The 22,953-nt window shown below is 34.9% G+C and overlaps 1 protein-coding gene and 1 long non-coding RNA gene across 2 annotated transcripts; one reads left to right on the plus strand and one right to left on the minus strand.

The window, feature by feature from the left end:
- The first annotated feature begins 1,178 nt into the window (after nt 1-1,178).
- On the plus strand, nt 1,179-22,886 carry LOC106620469 (ciliogenesis-associated TTC17-interacting protein). The gene is made up of 4 exons (XM_014238977.3): nt 1,179-1,313; nt 1,373-1,887; nt 2,396-2,609; nt 22,252-22,886. The coding sequence occupies exons 1-4, from the start codon at nt 1,310-1,312 to the stop codon at nt 22,707-22,709; spliced, it is 1,191 nt and encodes a 396-aa protein (XP_014094452.3). The 5' UTR covers nt 1,179-1,309; the 3' UTR covers nt 22,710-22,886.
- On the minus strand, nt 15,202-22,257 carry LOC118681191 (uncharacterized). Its single transcript, XR_011395399.1, has 3 exons — nt 22,085-22,257; nt 21,172-21,701; nt 15,202-15,910 (listed from the first exon to the last, which is right to left on the minus strand). It is a non-coding gene; the product is annotated as an uncharacterized lncRNA (long non-coding RNA).
- Nucleotides 22,887-22,953: the final 67 nt, after the last annotated feature.

Consider the following 22,953-nt stretch of genomic DNA (forward strand, 5'->3'; position numbering starts at 1 on the left):
TAGGTTTTAAAAAAAAATTGTTTTTTTGATCAAAAATTTTCGTTTTTTATAATTTACAGATTTTTCCCCCAGGCTAAGCCAAAAAAAAAATTAAATTTTTCGCTCCACCCTAATATATATATATATATTATATATTAAACTCAATGTATTTGATTATTTATTTGAAAAGATGGTTTTATTGTATTATAGGAAAATAAATTCGATTTAAAGAATATTTCGATTTTGCGAATTAATTGTATAACATTATATTCATTGTATTGAACGACCACTGCATTAAGTTTTATACATTCAACGGCACGTGCTCAAATTCGTATGTCCAAATGAGCGTCATACGAGATCGTAGATCTAGTCGTTCGATCACAGTAAACGACATAACACAATGTCATTTTGTGATGGACGGTTGGTTGTGGTCGTGCTATTCATACCCCATTTACTGTGGTATACCCATTTCCGGCTCCAAACGATATAGTCAACAGTATGTTTGAAAATCATTATGTTAGGTATTTGGGGGATAGAAGGTGATCTTTCACATTAACCAATATTAGTTTCTAAGACATGGTACATCAACTAAACGTGAACCTGTGTACCCAGTTGCATTAAGCAATTTTTACTCTAGTTATCGCTTAATGGAGATACAGACAACCGGAATACAATTTGCCTTGTCATCCTGAACATTTTGATATACATATGTAACTCTATATCTGCATCTTGAACAAAACTATTATAATCTATGCAACCTCTTACAAAAGCATAATAAACATAATGTTTAGTATACGAAGGCAAGGCTTCATACAAGGAATTCCCTCATACTTAGCACCAAACTACATTATAGATAATCTCTTCACTTAATTTATTTAAATATCATACATACATATTGAACGATATTACTGTATAAAGTCAACCGAAATTTCTAAAATTAAAGTAGATATATTATATATTTTTATCCATTTTTAGCACAAGATCACACAATTTTAAGAGAAAGATGCAAGTTAATTTCACCAAAATATATCATAACTTCAGAAGATATAGGTGATACAACAATGTCAAGTTAATGTTATGTACCCCATTTAATTCAAATTGGTCCAATACCTTTTGAAGTAGGATATATTATCTAAAAGTAGGCGGTGCCAAGCCCTTTTGATTGTTTTCAAAAAGTTTTGACTTAACATTATCATGAAGATTTATTTCATAACAATTATCAAACGTACATATTTTCAACATAGATTCATTTAGGCAATTAAATCGTATTTACATACACATTTATAATATATAATTATATTAATTATATAACTTTATAAGCTACTTTATAATGGGTCAGATTTTACTTTTAGTGTTGGCGAATATATCTAAAACTTTTCTTCTATTATTGAAGATTTCGGCTTATTTGAACCCTGCAGACTAGACGATATTACTGAACCGCGTCCAGAGGATGCATGGGAGTACAAACCTTGCCAGAAAAAATTCGTTATGCGACCGGAAGATGAAATAAGTGTAGACAGCATCATTTCTGCGTTGCTCTCAAAAATCGAATCAACTGAAGAGCAGTTCAAAGAATGTCAATGGGGCGTTGCCGCTAAAGAAATGCATAATGAAAAGCAGTCTTTACTCTTCGAAGAAAAACTCTATATATCACAGGTTAAAGCAGGACCTTGCAAACTAAATGAGGAAAACAAAATCTTTTTAGAAAGTGAACTCAATGAAGTTGGATACATGAAACTTAGCATAGAGGAAAGCTATGATGGTTATGTTGTATTCAGTCGCAGTCAAATGGCGAAGGGCAGAAGCAGGAGCATGTGTGGGCATTGCTTGCGAGGAAAATATAATGACAAATTGTTGCTAATCGTGGAAAAACGAAGTGAATTCGATTACATAGACAAAGCCAGAATTGTATGTGCATAATTTGTTTCGCTTTTCCCTTTGATTACACTACTGAACAAAGCTGAAGGTAAACTTCGCGACCGATGTGATAAGAGGTCTGTGGGGGGTATTCGAGGTGTTCCGATTACGAATTTGAACTCAAAAATTTTCCATCCCGAACAGCTTTTGTTTTCATTTTAGTGCACCCCTTGACCACAACACAAATAATCCTACGTGTTTGGAAGTTTTTACTGTCATATTCGGTTTTAGCAACCCAAAATTAGCAGGAAACAGACTCTAACATCACAGTCGTTGACTGTAAACTAGTGTCATTGTACGCAACATTTATTACAAGGAGAAGGTTCACTATCGCATATTTCCCTAAGCCTTGAATGACAACTTACGCTCGGTAAATTTTTCGGCAAAAGCTGGTGATGAACCTTCTCTAGGAGATTTATAACTTACATATAAAATTGAGATGATTTACCAAAGTCCAAATGTCACAAAAGGTTCACTAAAACGTTTGTATTCCCAATAGGAGAAAAATATGGAAGCCCGAATCAAAGAAAACACGTTGTTACTTATTCGAGAAACGAAAATTAGTACAGATTCTCAAAAATTCAAAGCTGAAATTAATGTCAAAGACAGGGAGCCAGTATTTATCATGGACGGTGGTGTACAACTGCTAATGCGATATTTGATAATCAATAATTTTGTTGGGAACTTTGAATACTATACTTTAAATCTATACGGTGAGTTAACGTTTACTTTGATAAAGATAGCAATCTTCATATAATAAATTACCATTGTTTTTTCTTTATGCTTTCGATGATCTCTTACTGCTGCGCCTTCTCTATTGGTATAAAGGGTGATCCATTTCGAGGTTTCCTACTTTTTTAAAGAAAAAGGCACAGAAAATTCAAATTTAATGGGGAATGTTTATAATCATTCGAAAAAAATTCTTTGGCATTTATTTTTTGAAGATTATCTCTTTTAAATGTTGGCCGCGGCTACGTCTCAGATAGTCCATACGTTGAGTCCAATTTTCGATGACTCATTCGAGCATTTCGACTGGTAACTGGCGAATGATATGTATGATGTTTTGCTCCAAGGCCTGGAATTGTCCGTATAGACTTTAGACTCACCGAAGTGTTCTCTAAATAAATCCATTGATTGATGCGATGTGTGGGAAGTGGCGCCATCTGGTTGAAACCAAATGTCGCCAAAATCACAAGCTTCACTTTTAGGCATCAAATAGTCTGACGAAATATGGACCGCTGATTTTACCGGTCCACAAACCATACCAAACCGTTGTTTTTTCAGGATGAAATGCCAGCTTTTGAATCTATTCAGGTTGCTCCTCGTCCCAAATGCGGCAATTTTACTAATTTACATACCCATTGAGCCAGAAATGGGCCTCATCGCTGAACAAAACTTGGCTCATATATATAAGAAGAATGAAGAGACGAGTTGAAATCCGGGTGACTGTCTGTCGGTCCGTCCGTCCGTCTGTGCAATCTGTAACTTGAGCAAAAATTTAGGTATATTTATGAAACTTGGTACACATGTTTCTTGGTACCGTAAGACGAGGTAAGATGGGCGTAATCGGATCACTGCCACGCCCATAAAACACTATTAATCAAATGAATTTTCATAACTAAGCTCCACAATAAGACACAAAACTGTTATTTGGTATACAGAATCACATTAGGGAGTGGCACCTGAAGTTAAATTTTTTTAAAGTGGGCGTGGTCCCGCCCCCTAATAGGTTTAATGTGCATATCTCTAAACCGGCTAAAGCTATAATGACAAAATTCACTGAGAACATATGTTTTTAGCATCTCTATCGACAGTGTGAAAATAGGTGAAACGGGTGGCAACTCCGCCAACTCCATATAACGATACTGTTAAAAACTACTAACAGCGCGATAAATTAAAGACTAAACACGCCAGAGATATTAAATTTCATCTCTGGGAAGGTATGAGATGATTTTGTAGGAACCGCGATCAATATTGGGATATGCTTAACCGATTTCAACCAAACTCGGTACAATCTTTCTTACATTCTTTCATTCTTCTCATATTTCTGTGTTATAGGGCGAAAATGGGCGAAATCGCATTACATCCAAGCCTATTTCCTATATTACAGCATTTTAAATTCCATCTGATTCTTTTACTTTCCACTATGCAAATCAAGCAAAATACTATATAAAGAAATCTCAAACAAGTATACCATTTGACTTTGCAAAAGTATAAAATGTTGGGTTACATCCGAACTTAGCCCTTACCTACTTGTTTAATTGATAAGGTTGTCTAATTAAGTAGGTTTCCTGTAATTTAACGAATTGTTTAATTAAAAAAGTATCAGTTTGCTTACTTAACGGTATCGGTCCTTACTTGTTTAAACTATATTTATTTTTCACTTTTTAGTTTATGGTAATGCGATGTGTAAACTGTAATTTGGCTCAACGAATCGCATTGACACGGGGCACCGGTGGTTTAATAGGTTTAATGAATACATCTCCCAAATATTCAAGCTGTACCACCCAATTTTAGACAGGACAAATCCTTTCGACTCCTCTTATGACAGCGTGAAAATAGGTAAAATCGGACGATAACACCGCCCACTCCCCATATAACGGCTTTGTTAAAAACTACTAAAAGTGCGATAAATCAATAACTAAATTAAATTTTACTTCCGGGATGGTAAAAGAGTTCTTTATAGGCATTGGTGTCCATTTCGGACGATAGGCGTGGCACCACCCATCCTTAAGTGAAATTATATATGTATGTATCTTCGCACTTGCTCTACCAATTTCAACTTAATTTGGTAAGTAACATTGCCATAACATAGGAATGTTAGAATAATGTTACTTACCGAATTTAGTCCCAGTGTGAAAATATACGAAATCGGTTGACAACCACGCCTTTAAGGTAGGTTGATTACCAGAAGTTGGTGATTTTATTTATTATTTTTTATTTTGCTAATTTTCATTGGAATTCAATAATTATCTTACAAGTATTTAGGTTGCCCGAGTTGTAGGAACTAGAACTAGCTGCATATACGAACTGATCACATGGAATTTCTTTCACGATATTAGAAAATTACTTTTGTGTTTTTTCCTGACAATCTGTTCAGTTAATTTTGGGTCGTCAAGTGCTTACTTCAAAATTTTTACTAATTATGCGAATCAGATTATAGAACATATGTTTGAAGCTTTACAGTTATGCGAATATTTAGAAAAAGCGAAAAGGAAAGGGAGAATTTGTGGCCAATCGGATATATTATTAACCGATTACGAAACGTTAATGACGCCAAATAAAATTAGAAATTTGAATTAATCGGAGCTTATACAGCCGTATTTTAGGGAGTTGGCGTTCACAATATACTATAAGAATGTGTAAGCTATGGTATACACCAAATTTGTTGGAAATTGGTCAAGTTATTCTTGAGACATAGTATTTCCCCTAAGTGAGCGGCTCATATAGGATGTGAAATTCAAGGCTTTCTATGTACATATTTGTTTAGTGAGTTATCGCCCTTTATTCAGTTTCCAGCATAACCCTTATATGAGGCAGGGTTTTCATTCGATTTCATCTACAATTTTCCACACTGTCAGAGGAACTGCCGCAAATATGTGTCCTGATTAAATTTGGTTAATATGGGTTTAGTGATTCGTGAGATACATACATATGTACATTATACTTATATGAGGACGGGTTTACGCCCACTTTTAAAAAAAATGTATACCACAAGTGCCTTGCCCTACCACTATACACTGTACCTAATTAGAGTTTTTTTTATCTTTCTTTATAGTTTAGTTACGGAATTTTGGAAAATGAAGAACTTCCATGTTCGATAATGGACAAATTCGACAAGTAACTCTCAAACAATAACTTTTATTGAAATTATTGCGAGAGTAAAAAAATACCCCCTATTTTAAGATGGCTTTTTTTTACTAAAAAATTTTAATTAATTGCTAACGCCACTAACTTTGTTATTGGCGCAACTCTCAGACAATACAATCACTAAAAAATCATTGCATAAGAACATGTGTATTCTACACATTTGACAAAAGTACTCATACGCTAGTTATGCTTTACCTTTAATATTCATAAATATTTCAAAATTCCTATATTTTACTTTTTGTAATTAGAACATTCTCTTTATCTTCAGACGAAGATCTGCCGACTTCTCCACAGTCAGTATTAAATACAAATATATTATGTTTTTATGTTCTTTATTAATTGAAACGCTCCTTAAACTCTCGTTTTACTTACATCTATTTTTATACTCTTGCAACTTGTTTTTTTTTTTGGTTTTTTTTTTCGGGGAAGGTTGAGCAAAATGCCTTCCGCATCGTTATTGTGTCGTCACAGCAATGGTATGTGCCACTTGCAGGTCACTAAAAGGTCTCCTCTAGGGAACCGTCGCGCACACTGGAACCGCTTTCGCATTACTTCAGGGTGGCGTTCCATATTTCTCGTCTTAAGACTTACATGTCATTACCTGCGTCAAGGTCGCGTTTTTTAATCCGTAGTACGTTTTCTATATAATTTTTCACGTTCTTCCAGGTTTCCTCGTTTTGAAGCATGACAGGTATGATGTTTTCCGCATTCAGGGGGCCGACCAAAGTGAGCTTATTTCGTTGCGGTTGTCAGCATTTGCAAAAATGTGTGTTCAGCGTCGTCCTCGATCGCGTCGTATATACAGGACGGCTCTTCGACTTTTCCCATTTTATATAGATATTTCCTAAAATTTCCATGCCCGGAGAGCATCTGAGTAGTGTAAAAGTCCACCTCACCATGTTTCCTGTTAGACCATTCTTTTATGTTTCGGATTAAACAGTCCATCTGCCGTGGCGTCCTTGCTCCCAGCGAGCTTGCCATTCTTCCAAGGTGTCGTTCTTTATTTCCTCTTTGGTAGCGGCAGCATCAGTTCCTTGTTTTCTCAACATCCACATTTTTTTTCGTTCAAATGCTTATAAGTCGATGGGTATGTTTCCGCTTATTACATAAACAGCTTCGCCCGAGACTGTATCATATGCCGATGCTACCCTTAGAGCAGCTGTGCGATACACTTTTTCGGGGGATTTGCGTCGATTATTTTTCTTTAGTGTGTCTGCCCATAACTTTGCTCCGTAGAGCAAGACATTTAATGTTGTCGACATCAAAAGTTTCCGTTTTTTCTGTCTCGGTCCTCCGATATAAGAAATCAGCCTGCTCAATTGACTAGTTATTATGAACGCTTTTTTCGCAGCGTGTTGAATTTGTGCCCAGTAGGTAAGCCTGGAGTCTATTCTTACCCCCAAGTAGTTGACAACCTTTTGTGTCCTTAATGTTTCTGTTGTTGTCCTCATGTCTTTTATAGTCGGAATATGCTTCTTTGTTAGCAGTACCAGCTCAGTTTTTTCAATGGCAAGTTTGAGACTTTCGCATCAAGCCACATTTGTTCTCTGATCATCACCTGGTTTAACTTCCTGCACGCATCGTCGGTGTCCCTCGCAGTGGTTATCGCGGCGATGTCGTGTGCGTAACCAACTAGATAAGTATCGTCGGGCATATCGAGGCTTAATATGCCGTCGTAACTGACGTTCCAGAGGTCTGGGCCGAGGATTGATCCCTGCGCAGCTCCTGACGTGATCATCAAGTGTCGTGGTCCTTCAGAGGTTTTATACAACAAAACTCTGTCTTCTAAATAGCCCCCCACCATTATGCTGAGATATGTGGCTTCTTCTTCTTCCTTCCGAAGCTCTTCCCATTTTGCTTTTTTGCTAATTTCGATAGCCCGCTTTAGTTCTTCCTTCGCGGCGTGAAGATTATACATTTCTGTTGTTGCGTTACATCTGGGTCTGTTTGATCAATGTTCTCTGTAAACCAGTATGCAGCTCGGTTTTGTCCCTGCTTTGGGTCCGAGGAACTCCTTTACTACATGCTTGGGTGATTAGCCTTATTGTTTTCTTTACGTTTTCTCTTACGTCCCCTATGTCGTTTTTTGGGAGGTCATGCTTATCAATTTCTGAGATACATTCCAGTTTCTAGTGGTACCGTGTAATCTTACTAAGCTTGCTATGCGCTCTGACGCTGGTGTAATATCTGGTGTAGTTTCTTCGCAGCCTTTCCCCTAAATGTCGTTGCTGCTCCCGTGTTGAGTACCATAACGCCGAGCCTGGCGGTCATGTCAAGTATACGTTTACCTCTGGAGTCAGTATTTCGCATTCCCCATTCAATAGCTTTTGAGTTAAAATCTCCTCCTATTATAAAGTCTCCTCCAATATCTCGGGCTTTGTCTTCTTTGCTGTCTTATTTGGCTTGGAAGTCATGAATATTATCGCTAGGGGTTAAGGAGCAACTTATTATGGTGCAGAGATCGCATTTAGTCCAGACGAAACTGTTCCCGATTCCTCTTCCTGGAGTGGCTATTTTGCTACTGGGGGAAGGTCGCGGCAGCGCCATTGCCGTCTTCTATCCATATTCCACTCTGTTTTCTTTTGTACTGCTCGCTTATGATGACAATGTCATAATGGCGCTCCGTTGTCATTTGAGTCAGGAGTGCGTCCGCAATTTTACTTCTGTATATGTTGACTTGGAGAACTTTCATTTGTCTACGAAGTCTTTAAATACCGTGCATTTATTTGAGCCCAGTAGGTGATCCGTTCCGGTTTGGCCTCTGTGCATATGCAGCAGGTTGGAAGCTTGTTACACTATTTAAGCCTGTGTCCCGGTTGGCCGCATTTTATATATATTTCTTATCCTCTTCTATCTGGTCCCTTGCAAACCCAGACCACGTGTCCTGGTCCGAAGCAACGGAAACATCTTTTAATAGTCTCCTTTAGTCGTAGGCTGCAGCTGATCCATCCAATTTTGACTCTCCTCTGTCTTAGCAATGTATCTGCTTTAGCACTTGGCAATGTAATGTATGCTCTTACCTGCTCTCTACTGTTGGGTGGAGATATGTTTATTTATCTGATAAGGGTTAGGTTAAGTTATACTGGCCGGCTGTCACGCCATACATAGACTTACTGGCCCTTTAATTTGAGGTGAAGTATTCGTTAAACAGGAAGTCAAAGCATTTGCGGACTTTAAGAACAACTTAGATATTTAAGACGAGTTGGAAATTTCATTCGAGAAATTTCGAGAAGGAAATTTCATTGTATATCGTTTTTAGTGACTTCCGTATTTCCTGTACTTGTTCGGCAGCCAGACGGATGGTACTCTTTATTTATTATACTATACTATACTTATTATACTTATCCTTTTTATGTTGTTTCCTGCGTTGTTAGCTATCTCCGCCGCTTTCCTGACTGCAAGGACTTCCGCCTGGAAGATACATAGGGTATGTGCTCTAGCTTATCCACCTGCCCCCTGCTTATTGAGCCCTGCCCGATGGTCCTTGTAGTCCCCATACCCCTAAGGAGGCAATTTAGTGGAGAATATAAAAAAAAAACGATTTTTTTTTATATTTTCAAATTTTAACTATTTAAGAATATGTCTGTCTACGAGAGGATTTTTGAAAATTTAAATTATTTTCGGATATATGGACATTTTACTTATTCTAATCGAAACTTTACATGCGTTTTTCTCAGACCAGACTTTTTCAATACGATACCCACGATTTCTCGAGAATCTTCTTTTTAGAGAATCTTCTTTATAGACCTCTCTCAAGCATAAACTAGCTTTATTCCCACACTTTTACTATTATTAAAAAAACGAGAAAATAAAAAAAATTGCTAGTTTATACAATATGCTCATTTGCCAATTTTTTGAGATCCCACACTTTTTTTTAATTTTTTCTGTACTCTTGTAACATTAATAAATAACTGGTAAAAAAACTATATTTAAAATATTGATAGCCTTGTTTTTTTGCGACACTTTAAAAATAACCTAAGATTCATGTCTCTAGACTAGAATACCCCCCTCATAGAATAAATTTCGAACTTCCGGCTGACTTTATATCGCATACAGAAAGCGCGTGTTTTTCTTTCCCTAGTCTCCATATACGGTATATAGCTATGTGAGGTACATTATTGAAACTCAGACATCATCTTTTTATGTTGATAATATGTGGTAATGGTAAAATCGGCGGGGTAGTACTATCTCTCATAAACCTAATATAAAATTATCAAACTTCCGGTTGGCTTTGTAGCATATATATCGGTCAAAAAGTACGATATCTTAACAAAATTAACTGAACGTATAATATTCTACATACTATAGTTTATAGTGGAAAATAGTTGATATTGGGCGACGAGCTACCCAAACCCCCATATACTACAAATAAGGATTTTCGTTATTTAAACAAACCTTATGCTGAATATGTCAGTTTGTGTATGAGTTATATATTATTTTTATATATAATATTTTCTTGCTGACCCTGCACACGTTGTTTTGCCATATATACACTTACATACGTCATTTTTCGGAAATCTGTATATGTTAAAGAAATATATTTAATTTAAGTGAATATTTTTAAAAATAACGAATTATGTAATTATAATTGAAAGAGGAATGAAGATGAAATATAATTAAATTACAATTATTAAAAGAAATATGAACTACATTGGATGTATAGGTACCAAAGTAATTCATATTTCTACTATTAATTATTTCAACTAAAAATAAACAAAGATTAATATCTCATAGCAATGGAGTGTACAATATTTTTGATTAGTCCGTCATTAGCGAATTCAAACAAACTGGATGGTTTGCACACGCGAGAACATGCCACATAAAGTTATCCGTGAGAAAAGCATGGTGTACCCAAATCTAAACCACAAACAGACAACGTTTAGCTTTGAGAGTTATCCATCTCCATTACGAATGTCAATCTAATCGGTATTCGTGGTAGCAATACATTTTCTCTTGCAATTCAAAATGGTAGCTTCGTTAATTTTTTATTGACTAATCTAATCCTATCCATTCAAATTCCGAAGCAAAATAACCGGAGATCCAACCTTCAGTTGTAAGTGATGCGGTGGCATGCCCGGCATATCCAGTGAATCCAAAAACTCAATTGGATAGTTCCCAGCTACGTTGTCATCGCAAACAGCATCGATAGATTTGTTTGACACCAAGTCCCCTGGCAACAACTGTTGTATCTTTGAATTTAATCCATTGACGTCTAGATTTTTTGCTGCCAAAATCGATCTTTCTGCCAGTCACTCAAGATTTTTTTAATTTCCTATCCATTGCCATCTAATAAAGTTGCTCATTGGCAGATGATGCATCGGCCAATGCGATACGATTTTTTTATCTATCTCAGCAAGAAGTAGCGAAATAAGGAATTTTTGGCGTTACATCTGGAACCTTCAAAATAAAATGTTCACTTGCCCTGCCGAAACTACCAACATAATGCGGTCGTAAATTGTTTTATAATCATCATTTAGTAGTGGAACTTTGCGAGAAAGAGTCACTGCGAATTCGACAGTATCATACATCATTTCACGATTTATATCTGTGTTAATTAAATCAGATGCACTTCGATTTAGTGACCTCATACTTAAATGACTGATTGTTAAAGTCGCAAGCTTAGTGCACGACATGCATCTTTATACGTCTTATCTTTATACTGTTACACATTTAGTTTAAATCTTTGATAACAATGGTCTGGTGATATTAACCAACAGCAGTCGCAGATAAAACCACTCAATGAGCCCTGGATTGATTTTATATACACGACCCAAATTGTTTGATTTGAATAAACCGGGGCATGGCTCAACTGGTGTGCCTTGCTTATGGGGTATTCATTTTTTCGATTGAGCTCATGTAAAAGAGCGTGGTACTTCTAAATAGAGAAGTGTTTGTGCAAAGGCACTAAAAACATCCGCACAATTGAGAAAAATTCGGTGAGCGTAGTTTTAGGTGGATTTATAGCACAACCAAGCTTCGTTCGTGAAAAATACACATTGGGCGTTTTCGATAGTCAATAGAACTATATATGAAAATTATAGCGTACTACCATTATTAAATTCGATGGCCATCTTGTGAATCTGTAAATAGAACCGAATAGTATAAAAAATGACGATCAAAAGTCAGGGGTATTCGTATAAGTGTGAAAATTTAGAATTGTATGTATTTTTCAATGCAGAACCATTAAAAAATAAAAATTATGCCAACACTTGAAGGTATTTCCCCGGATTTTTTAATTGCAAGTTGCAAGAGTATGAACTGTTCGTTTACACCCGAACTTAGCCTACCTTACTTCCCTTTGAGTTCATTGACCTTAAAATACAAGGTGGCTCACGAACCTTGCTACAAAAGCAAACCGTAATAATAATTTTTTTATTTAGCAATTTAATTTTTTTATTTATTTTCGTATTTTTTGAAATAGAATGCTTGGGATACCTAAAAGAGGGTTTGTACAGTGCAACGGTACCATGCTTTGAAGTCAGTCATTTCCGTCCAAAGGGAACCAAATCCAGAAGTAATCCATTAGACGGAACTTCACCCAGAACGAGGCCTTGTGTGGTGCGCAGTTTCATCAATGTGTATTGTCGGGCCATACTGCTTTAAAGAAAACGGTGTAACAGTAATTGTCAATGAGCATCGTTACTTAAAGATGTTGAATGAGTTTTTTACCCAGAACTGCGCCGAAGACGTATTCCGTTCAATAGCATTTGGTTCCAGCAAGATGAAGCAACTGCACACATAGCCAGACCGATTATTGCATATGTGTAGTTACAACGAAAATTTTAAAACAAATTAATATCAAGAAACTCCACTTTTCGCTGGCGCCCAAGGTCACAGGGTTATGTCATGGTATGAGCATGGAGGTTCATAATTTTAGAAAACAATTAATTATATAAAAATAAATAAAATTTGCTATACAATACAAAAAAAAATATGTAGTGCATTGATTAAAAAAAAGTTATTACGGTTTGTTTTTGTAGCACGATTCATCAGCCGTCCTGTACCAAGCGAGCTTTGCAACTCAGTAGAACTCGGCACTCAAATATGCTTATGCAATATATAAATCTTAATAGAATGCCCAGAATAGAAAACATATTAACACTTTCGCTTCGTCTTTTTTGTTTCCAGATCTAAAAATCATAGTTAGTTACATAATTGTCAACTTTGACCTTAACAATCACAAGCACTTTTAAATTTTAATTTATTTTTTATTCCGAATGTGATATTAAGCATGATGTGGTTGAAATAAGTCCAAAAATTAAATTTAAGTTAAGTTACATAAGTAATACTTATATAAAAAGCTGTAAATATTCAAAATAATATTGTATAAAAAAATATGTAAATTATCATGTGCTTGGATTAGGAGCCAATTTCGATTTCTAGTTTGTTTTTGCCAACAGAAAAGGTTAGTCACGTTCTTGTGTGCTCTTCGATTTTTGACTTTTAAAAGAAATGGATGAAGGAATATGTATTAAATTTTGCGATAAAAATGGATTAAAGTGCATCAAAGCTTTACAGAAGGCCGAGAAGATGTTGATAACGATGAGTATCCTGGATGTGTAACCACGTCAACAAGCGAAGAAAACATCGAAATAATGAAAAAATTGTTCTTGAAAATCTTCGAATCACTATTATGGAAGTAACAGAGGATGTTGGCATATCAATCGGCTCATGCCATTCAATTATCTCGAATGTTTTGGACATGAATTAAAACGTTTTTCCACAATTGATGAGATCAAGTCAGAATCGAAGAAAGAGCTGATGGCCATACCAAAAAGCGCATTTCAGAAGTGTATTATATCCGAGGGGGATTACTTTGAAGGGGACAAAATAGATATTGATGAATAATAAGTACTTTTCAAAAAAATTTAAAATTCACCTTTTCCTTTGAACACATCTCGTACTTGCAGTGGTTGGTTATATTGACGATTCGCACGTCAAATTATTACTATAGTATCGGAGTGGCTATTCAGCTCAGTTGCAAAGCTCCTTCCACAACTTTTCAATACGTATTTTATGTCCTTACAAAATACTTTAGGAAATCTTGAAAATTTTCCATGAACTGTCTCCTATTCAATATTTTTATATTTATCCTTAAGGAGTAGCAAAATTATGCATAAATAAATGTGCAAATTAATAAAGCTTTCATTATCAATAAAATTTCACACGTTAGGTTAGGTTTGGTAATCAAATTGATATTCGTAAAGTAAAGTCTGATAATAAGGCTGCACTTCGTAGCAGTAGCAGTACGTCTACTGCCATCTTAATAGCAGCCACTTCTGATTGAGAAATACTACAGTGATATGGTATTCTGAAACTAAAGCTAATGGAGAGCTCTTATTATCATGGGCTCAATGAAGAAATCACACGTTGTAAATTTTTCGTTTTCATATCAAATTTAAATATGTGAATTCGTTTTCAGAACAAGGCATTTCATTTCGAAATCAGATAAAAAATTATTCGATTTTTGGACCCGCCAAATTCGATTTTTAAACCGAATCATATTTGTATGTGAAAGTGAAATACAGAACATGGATGATTGACCGATATACAAGTATGCAGTAAAGGACAACCGGAAGTTTAAAATTCTTATAAATTTTCTTATATTAGGTATACGGGGGCTAGAGAATATTTTGACCGGATACAGTTTTGGTATAACGACATTACATTGGCAGATTCCGAGTCCTATTAAGAAACCTTACAGATGGGACCACTAAACAAGGTATAGCCCCGATTTGATTTGTTTTAGGCACAAGGATACATTTCTATCAGTAAAGGATTCTCTGAAATTTAGTAAGATATCTTACATAATAGGCTGCTCCATCAGCAGAGAATGATAATGAACAGAGAACGCGCAAATGTTAAATAAAATCTTTTTGAGTACTAGTTTGTAGTTTTCAGAAGAGGGAACATCGAAAAATGTACTTCAAAAAGAAAAATACACCACGCAATGTGGTAAACGCAGAAAAGTCTATAAATAGACACAACGAATCTTCTTAAATTAATTATCGATGCGCATACCTATGCTATTTAGAGTTGTGTTTTCAATTTCTATGATATCAAAATATTTATAATTATGAGAAGCCTTTTGAACTAAAAAGGAGGATTACTGGTAAAAACTTATGACTTTATAATAAAATAAACATTGAATAGACAATTTTTTCAACTCATGAATGTGCGTTTCGAGGGCAACATGCTTAGTGAACAAGGGGTAATAATAAAACTGTGGCTACAGCGGCCGTGTTCTCACTTGAGGTGGCTTAGGTAGTAAGCGTGAAGGAGTTAAACTCAATGCGAATACAAGCACTTACGTTCGAATCCTAAAACTCATGAAAATTAAATTTTATTTAATGTTTTTATTTTATTATTTAAGTTACTTAATAGCGAATTTAACTTACTGAGATAATTAAAACATTTCAGGAAAATATGTTCATATGTTTAGTTTTATTGAATTTTCCCTTATTTATGCGTATTTTCACAAATATGACAATGAACATATTATATATTGATAAATTCGCGTACGCTGATGCTTGCTTCTCCTTGCCCCGTGCAAACAATGTTCCAACTAACTCTTCAATTTTGCTTTTAATGGTTAGAACGAAGAAACTGGCATATATGTAAATATTTCAGCTATATCTCTCATTAGTCAGTTTTATGTTAAAAGTTAAAATTTAGTATAAATTTGTGTGCACTTATGTATATTATTACGTATATATTATTATATTAGGAAAAAAACCGTTTAATATTTCGTTATGTATTCCTCCATACAAATCAGTCGCTATCATTAATAGTAAGCCTCAGATAAAACGTCTTTGTTCATGGTGGTAAGCGAACGAAATAACGGCGAGTTCGCGCGGAAACGGAGCGGAGCAAAAGTTGAGTTATGACAAAACGTTGAAAAAAACAGAGACATGTTATATGTGCATACATACGAGCTAGCATACGTATTGACGCCAAATTGTGCGCACTGTCCAGAAGTTGATAAAATTGGTTTCAATCGACAATTTTCCGACAATGTCGGCTATGTTGTCATGCTTGTCCTTTTTGCAGTGCTTTGTTGTAGAAAATTGACGTATGGTCTTTTGAAGTTATACGATTACTGATTGGGCTACATTTCTATAGCGTCGAATTTATATAAAATTGGCTAAAATGAAAATAAGTAAACATGTAAAAGAACTATATGCAGTGTACTTAGAATAAATAGAAGTAATTAAAGATTTCATATCAATGATAATTGTACAGAAATTGTAAAATTTAATGCCACACATAATGCATAATATGAAATAAATTGAAAAAATGTTTTGAGTCACAAATAGGACATGTTGCCAATTCTCGTTTCTGAAGGGAACATCAGACAAATTCTTCAATTTAATGTGGGTAACATGCAAATGCGAGGGGATGGTAGGATTTGTGCTGTACAAATGTTGTTGTCAAATTGTAAAATTGAAATTTTGGCTGATTTCTTAAATTAAAAAATTCATTCATTTTATTTAAACTTCGTTTCTGTTTCATAATCCTCGAGCTTTGAGGAAGAACTGCATATAAAACGAATTGTGGTTGACCAAACGCAGAGAAAAAAGGGGACGGCGCAGAGTTATGAACGAATGAATGCGCGTTCCTTATGAATAAATTTATTGTCGTTTTAACATGAGACACTTAGAAAATATATCGCAAGCTTGCTCTTGGCGTTTTTAGTCGCTTGAGCGAATGTTTAATTTCTTACAAATGGCATATTGAGGGACATATTTGTACATATATTTGAACATGCACATGAAGGAAAGGAAATTTATATAATATATAAACACACAATAGACTCCTCTATTTAGATATTATCTGTGTTGCTGTTTGCATAGCACAATGCCTAATTACAAAATCAAATATTTTGCCAAGTACAAATCCTATCACAGATAAATTTTATAACCTGTTTTATTTTTAGAAACAATTTTTATTAAGTTACATTTTAATTCTATTTTTATTATTATTTCCAAGTCAATTCATTTTCATTTTGTTATTTTAATTTTCGTTTACTAATATGTACATGTATGCCAAAGAGCAGCAGCGCATACGTTTTGCTTGGTTTCCTTATAGAGTGGTATAGTTCGTTGAGTTCCCTGATAGAGTGGTAAAATTTTATTTTCAAACTAGCGCTTTTTCGATGTTCCCTCTCCGCATACCTATTTAGATTTGTATTTTAAATTTCAATGATATGACAAAATTTATGATTATGAAAAACCTTTCGAATTAAAAAGGAGGATTACTGGCAAAAACTCCAGAATTTCTAATAAAATAAACATTTAATATGTAAATTTTCCAACTTTTGTATGTGCGTTGCGTAAGCGCTATGCTTATTGAACAAAGGATAATAATAAAACTATGGCTAAAGTGGCCGCGTTTCCACTTTTGTGGTGGCTCAGGTTGTAAGCGTGAAAGAGTTAAGCTCAATCCGCATACGAGCATATACGTTCAAATCCTAAAACTCATGAAACTTAAATTTTATTTAATTTTTTTATTTTGTTAATTCAAATCTTAGCATATCTCAATTCCATCACTTTAATAATTAACACAAATGTGACAATCACACATACACTCTTAAATACACGTACGTTGATGCTTGCTTCTTGTTGCCCCGCACACACAATGACTTTTGTCTGCACCTTTTGCTTTTTGCAAGAAGCAAGTTGAACGATCGCAAGTAAGGAGGGATTAATTAATTAATATTTCAATACAATTTATGCAACATAATAATAGAATAGGCATCCTCAGTTAAAACGCATCTGTGTATGGTAGCATGCTATGGAAGTAACGGCGAGATCTCGCGGATATTGTGTTGTTGAAAAAAACCAAATGACGACTTTGTTGACAAACATACATATGAGCTCGCATACATATTAACATCGAATTGTGCGAATCGCCGCGGAGTTGACAAAATTTGTTTCAATCGACAATGTTGCGACAATGTCGGTCGGCTATGCTGTCACGTTTGTCATTTTTGTAGTGCTTTGCTATTGAAATTTGAGTTATACTCTTTTGAAGTACTGCGATTACCGATTGGGCTGCATTTCCGTTGCGTCGTTTTTGGATAAAATGGACTAAATCGAAGCATATTACATATAGAAGTAGTTAAAGATTTCACATGAGCGGTAGTTGTACAGAAATTGTATAATTTAATGCCATATATAGTGCATTATATGAAATAAATTAAAATAATATTTTAACTCTCTAATAAGCCATGTTGCCAATTCTCCTTTCTGAAGAAATTCTAATTTTTAGCATCGTCGTGGGGAAGCAGCTTGTGGACAACATGCAAGCGCGAGGTAGGATTTTCAGTGGTGGCTGTCAAATTGTAAAATTGAATTTTTCTCGTTTTCCTGAAACTACAATATTCAAATTCAATTTCATTCATTCATTTCATAAACTTATTTTTAGCGTATTTGCCTAATGTGGTTTACCAGGCGCAGAAAAAATAGCCCATCGCAGAGTTATGAACGAATGCACTTTGCTTTATAGCAGACGCACATTCCTTATGATTGAATTTGTTGTCATTGTAATATAATATACTTAGAAAATGGGGCGCGAGTTTGCTTGATTAGTATTAGTCGATGATGGTGCATCTACGTTGTTTTTTTCACTTGCGCGAATGTTTGATTTTTTACAAAAGGCATATTGAGATACATATGTATATCAATTTTTTTTTTGTTTTTTTTTTTTTGGGAGGGATAATCTTCAGAAAATACAGTCATTTTTCCGAACGATATGCACGATTCGTATTGGCCGCTAAGAACCAATACACCTACGTACTAACCTTAACTCCATCGTCATTGCTTGATATTCGCCCCCACGGAACCGCCGTTAAGCATTACATCGTGAGGTCAAGCTTAGCCATTCGTCTCGTCGGTCACGCCTTTCTGCCCTACACCTCATTCATTTTTCTGCTTTCGTTGCGTTGCCATTATTTTCTCCTCAACTCATGCAGAGCTATAACACAGCACGCTCTCACTCTATCCCACACTAGTTTCTTCTCAAACATAAGCCGCACTTTGCTATCCGGTGCCACTCGTTCCAGTGTCAGATTCTCTAGATCGGCTATCTCGATTTCATACCGCTGGCAGGAAAGGAGATGTGCAGCGCGTTTTCTACGCTGTTGTCGTGGAAGGAACATTTCGTCTCGTCGTCATGGCCATATTTGTAGAGATATTCTCTAAACAACCATGCCCTGTACATATGTACATACAAGTACAAGGACATGCGAATGAAGAATAGGCAATTTCGAGAATATTCACATACAAATTGTTAATTTGAAAGAAGTACACGAGTTTGAGTACACACAATAAACTCATTTGTCAATATATTGCCTGTGGTGCTGCTAGTATAGCAGAATTCCTTATTGCAACATCAATCATTTTGCCTAAGTTCAAATCCTATCACAGATTTTTTTTTTATTTTTATAAACCTTTTTTATTAAATGTTATTCTAATTCCATTTTGATTATTATTTCCTTCATTATTTACTTTTTCTTTTCATAAGTCAATTAGTTTCCATTTTATTATTTTGATTTTTTAATGCGCATGCCAAAGAAAATCTGTGCATATGAACATTTTGTTTGGTTCCCTTATGAAGTCGTGAAGTTCGTTCCGTTCCCTGATAGGTTGGTGAAATTTTATTTTCGAGCTTGCGCGTTTTTGATGTTTCCGCATAGTAATTTACATTTTAGAACAGCTAACATTTGCGCCTTTTCTATTCATTATTATTCTTTGCCCTGATATAAAAATATTTATATTAGATAGGGGCTAACCCGTTTTTACGCATGCCTGCTTTTATCATAAAAAAGATTCTCTCCGTATTTCAATAATATAAATCACAGATTAATCGATATTTTCGGTAAAAAGTCAGGTATAGGCACTGTCGTCCACATATTCGGCATCTGGGGCTTGCACGTAATAGGCCGTTTTGACAATTTTTAGTCAAGAGGTAGCATAACTTAAAAACACTACTCGTGCAAAATTGTATCCCCATATAAAGTGCCTCACAAAATTGATGACACTTCTGTTGAGAATCCATTTATTTAGTCATTCCGTCCAATGTACAATGTGCCGAAGGCAAGCGTGATCAATTTTGAGAGTTTCGCCCGAAGAGTTCGGACGTGTGCAAAATAGTGAATTCATAAAATAAATATAATAATTTTAATTTTTTCTAATACATAGCTTAAAAGGTAAGAGGAAAAATATATACGTTTTTCCGTCGTTATAGTTGCTGATATTTTTTGCAGACAATAAAAGAACATGGTTATCTCCAACTCGCAAATGGCTCCAGGACAATAATATAAGTACCCCATCAAGCACCTGTAGGGTATATTAAAAAAATGGGTCGCAGGTGAAATCGGCTCATTGAGCGAATTATAGCCTAAGGTGCAGCAGGCGTGGAATTCTATTTCGTGCAAATTTGTGTTTAAATCTGCCAAGAAGAATCAAAGCCGTTATAGAAGCTAGTTATACGAAATAATAATGTTCGTTTTTAGATTTCAGATGGAAATTAAAGTGGTTATATATGGTGTTCTCACTATAAGATAAAACTGTCAAAATATTGTTTTGTACTGAATTTTGTTGAAATTGGTTGAGTACGTCCTTAGATATGTAATTTTACCTAAAAATGGGCGGTGCTCATTGTCCGATTTTGATACTCGCTCCTATAAAGCTCTTCCGTACCGTATAAGATGTAAAATTTAATGCTTCTGGCGTATTTATTTAGTGAGTTATCGCACTTTTAGAAGTTTTTAACACAACCGTTGTATGGAAAGCGGACAGGGTTATTACCCGATTTTACTCATTTACACTGTGTGGAAGGAGATTTTTTTTAATAATTAAATGTAGATTTAGTGGTATTTAGATATGTACATTAACATTATTAGGGACGGTGCCATACCCACTTTTAAAAAAGTTGCAAACCATAGATGCCTCTTCAAATTGCGATTCAATGAACCAAATTACAGATTTCTCTTTTACTTTTTGGCTTAATTATGATACTTTATAAGTTTTCGATTAATGGCGCTATCTGCAATACCGTTTACCAAATTTCATCAAAATATATCATTTATTTACAAGTACATACATATGTATATGTAACTCAATATCTTGCTCGATTACAGGTTGGTTGAAAACCATCTTTTCAACCAAGAAATATCCAATTTTTTTTCTCAAGTTGGTACATCTGTCGTGAGAACACATGCAAAGTTACAAGTCTTCTGTCAATTAATTCTTTGTTTACAAGTCATTTGAAGTTGACATGTCAGAGTATTTTTTTAATATGGAAAATATTATATGTAATATTGCGCAGTGAATCTTGTTTTGAAAGGGTTAAAAGCAAAGAAAATGTATGAACAATTGTTAGGAGTGTATAAGGAGTCCTCACCTTCAAAACGCACCGTTGAATTTTGGGCTGGTGAATTTAAACGCGGTCATACTAGACTTGAAGACGATCCACGCGAAGGACGACCAGACACCGCAACCATACCAGAAATCATTGAGCAAGTTGATAATATTGTTAGTGAAGATCCAAGTTTGACTAAGCGTGAAGTTGCTAATGCCATAGGCATCTCAGACGAACGAGTTCTTCATATTTTACATGGAGATTTACATATGAAATAGTTGGTTTGGAAGTTGTGCCGCACACGTTAACAATTCAACAAAAACTGGATCGAAAACAAATTTATTGGCATAATTTGGAGCGATTTAAGCAAAATACAACTGATATCTTGCGTCGTTTTATAACTATGGATGAAACTTGGATCTACCACCACTTTGAATCCTAAATTGTAATAAGAGCGTTTACAGTGGACCGAAGCTGGTTGTTAAGTTTCAAAGCATTTGAAGTCACAACGATCAGCAAGAATTATGGCATCAGTTGTTTGGGATGCAAAAGGAATTTTGATGATTGATTATCTGCAGAAAGATAAAACAATCAACTCTGAGTATTGGATCAGCTGGATGAAAGAAATCGTGAGAAGATAAACTAGGTATTCGTGAGAAGATAAACTAGGCAGCATCATTTTATATAAAAAAAAACGAATTAAAGTACAAATTGCTTAAGCATCCACCGTATTCACCAGATATGGCCCCCAGCATCTACTACCTCTTCAGAAACCTGAAACAATTTATTCGTGGAAAGCGTTTTTCGTCGAATTTAGAAGCTATTATAGCCGTAGACGGGTATTTTGCATATCTTCCGGAAAGTCATTATAGGGATGGCATAAAATTATTGTAGGATCATTGGCATAAAATGAAGTTAAGGAATATTATATTGAATAAAAAAATTTATTTCTTACCAAAAACAGTATTTTTTCATTTCGAGCGCAGAAACTTTTCAACCAGCCTGTAGCAACATGTTGCGAGAGTGTAAAAATATATATGTACATACTTATGTCACTTTTAGCTCAATGTATCAGAATAAAACTTAGAAAACTAATTTCAATCATTCAAAATTTGATTTCAGGAAAAGTGTTGCGTGGTATGATCACTGTAGAAAAAGAACGCAAAAAAGTGCGCATATTCTATCGCAACTTCAATAACGTTATAGTTGTTAAGAATGTTAAATATTTTAATGAAGTGGCTGAAGAAACATCGGAAACGTACTTTGCATCCAATGGAAAAATAGTTTTGCATTTTTGGCCCAGATATAATTATTTATTACATGCGATACGTTCACCTCCGAAACCTATTGAACGAATTTTACCGAAACTGGAATTAATGTGGAAATCTGATAATTTGCTATTTAAGCATTATCAAAAGAAGAAGAAACTCACGTTAGAGAATGTCCAGTGCTATTTACACAACCACCCCGAAATCGTGGATTTATTTTACGATTACATACACAGCTTGCTACAAAAGAAACCAGAAGTGGTGTTCCCATTTTCAATAAAATTTTTCCAAAATATAAAGAATACTTACTAAGATTTATCTTCAGATTAGTGCCATACATATCTTGGACCGCAGTTTAAATAAAAATTGTTTTTGAATAAATGAGGAAATTTAGTTTTTGCTCATAATTTTTTCTAACTTTTGACCTTAAAATTTACGTGATTTGTATAACGAATTATATTAGAAATAAATATTAAACCGAAAATATAAGATACCCTATATTTTTATTAGCAAAGATTTTAAAGCTGTAGCAACACGTTCATTGAAATATATTAAT

Source organism: Bactrocera oleae, chromosome 3 (genome assembly GCF_042242935.1).
Source record: "Bactrocera oleae isolate idBacOlea1 chromosome 3, idBacOlea1, whole genome shotgun sequence".
Lineage (NCBI taxonomy): Eukaryota > Metazoa > Arthropoda > Insecta > Diptera > Tephritidae > Bactrocera > Bactrocera oleae.

Coding starts and splice junctions, on each gene's coding strand:
- LOC106620469 (XM_014238977.3), top strand. Junction 1,888..2,395: donor ACATAGACAAAGCCAGAATT/GTATGTGCATAA, acceptor TATTCCCAATAG/GAGAAAAATATGGAAGCCCG. Junction 2,610..22,251: donor CTATACTTTAAATCTATACG/GTGAGTTAACGT, acceptor ATTTGATTTCAG/GAAAAGTGTTGCGTGGTATG.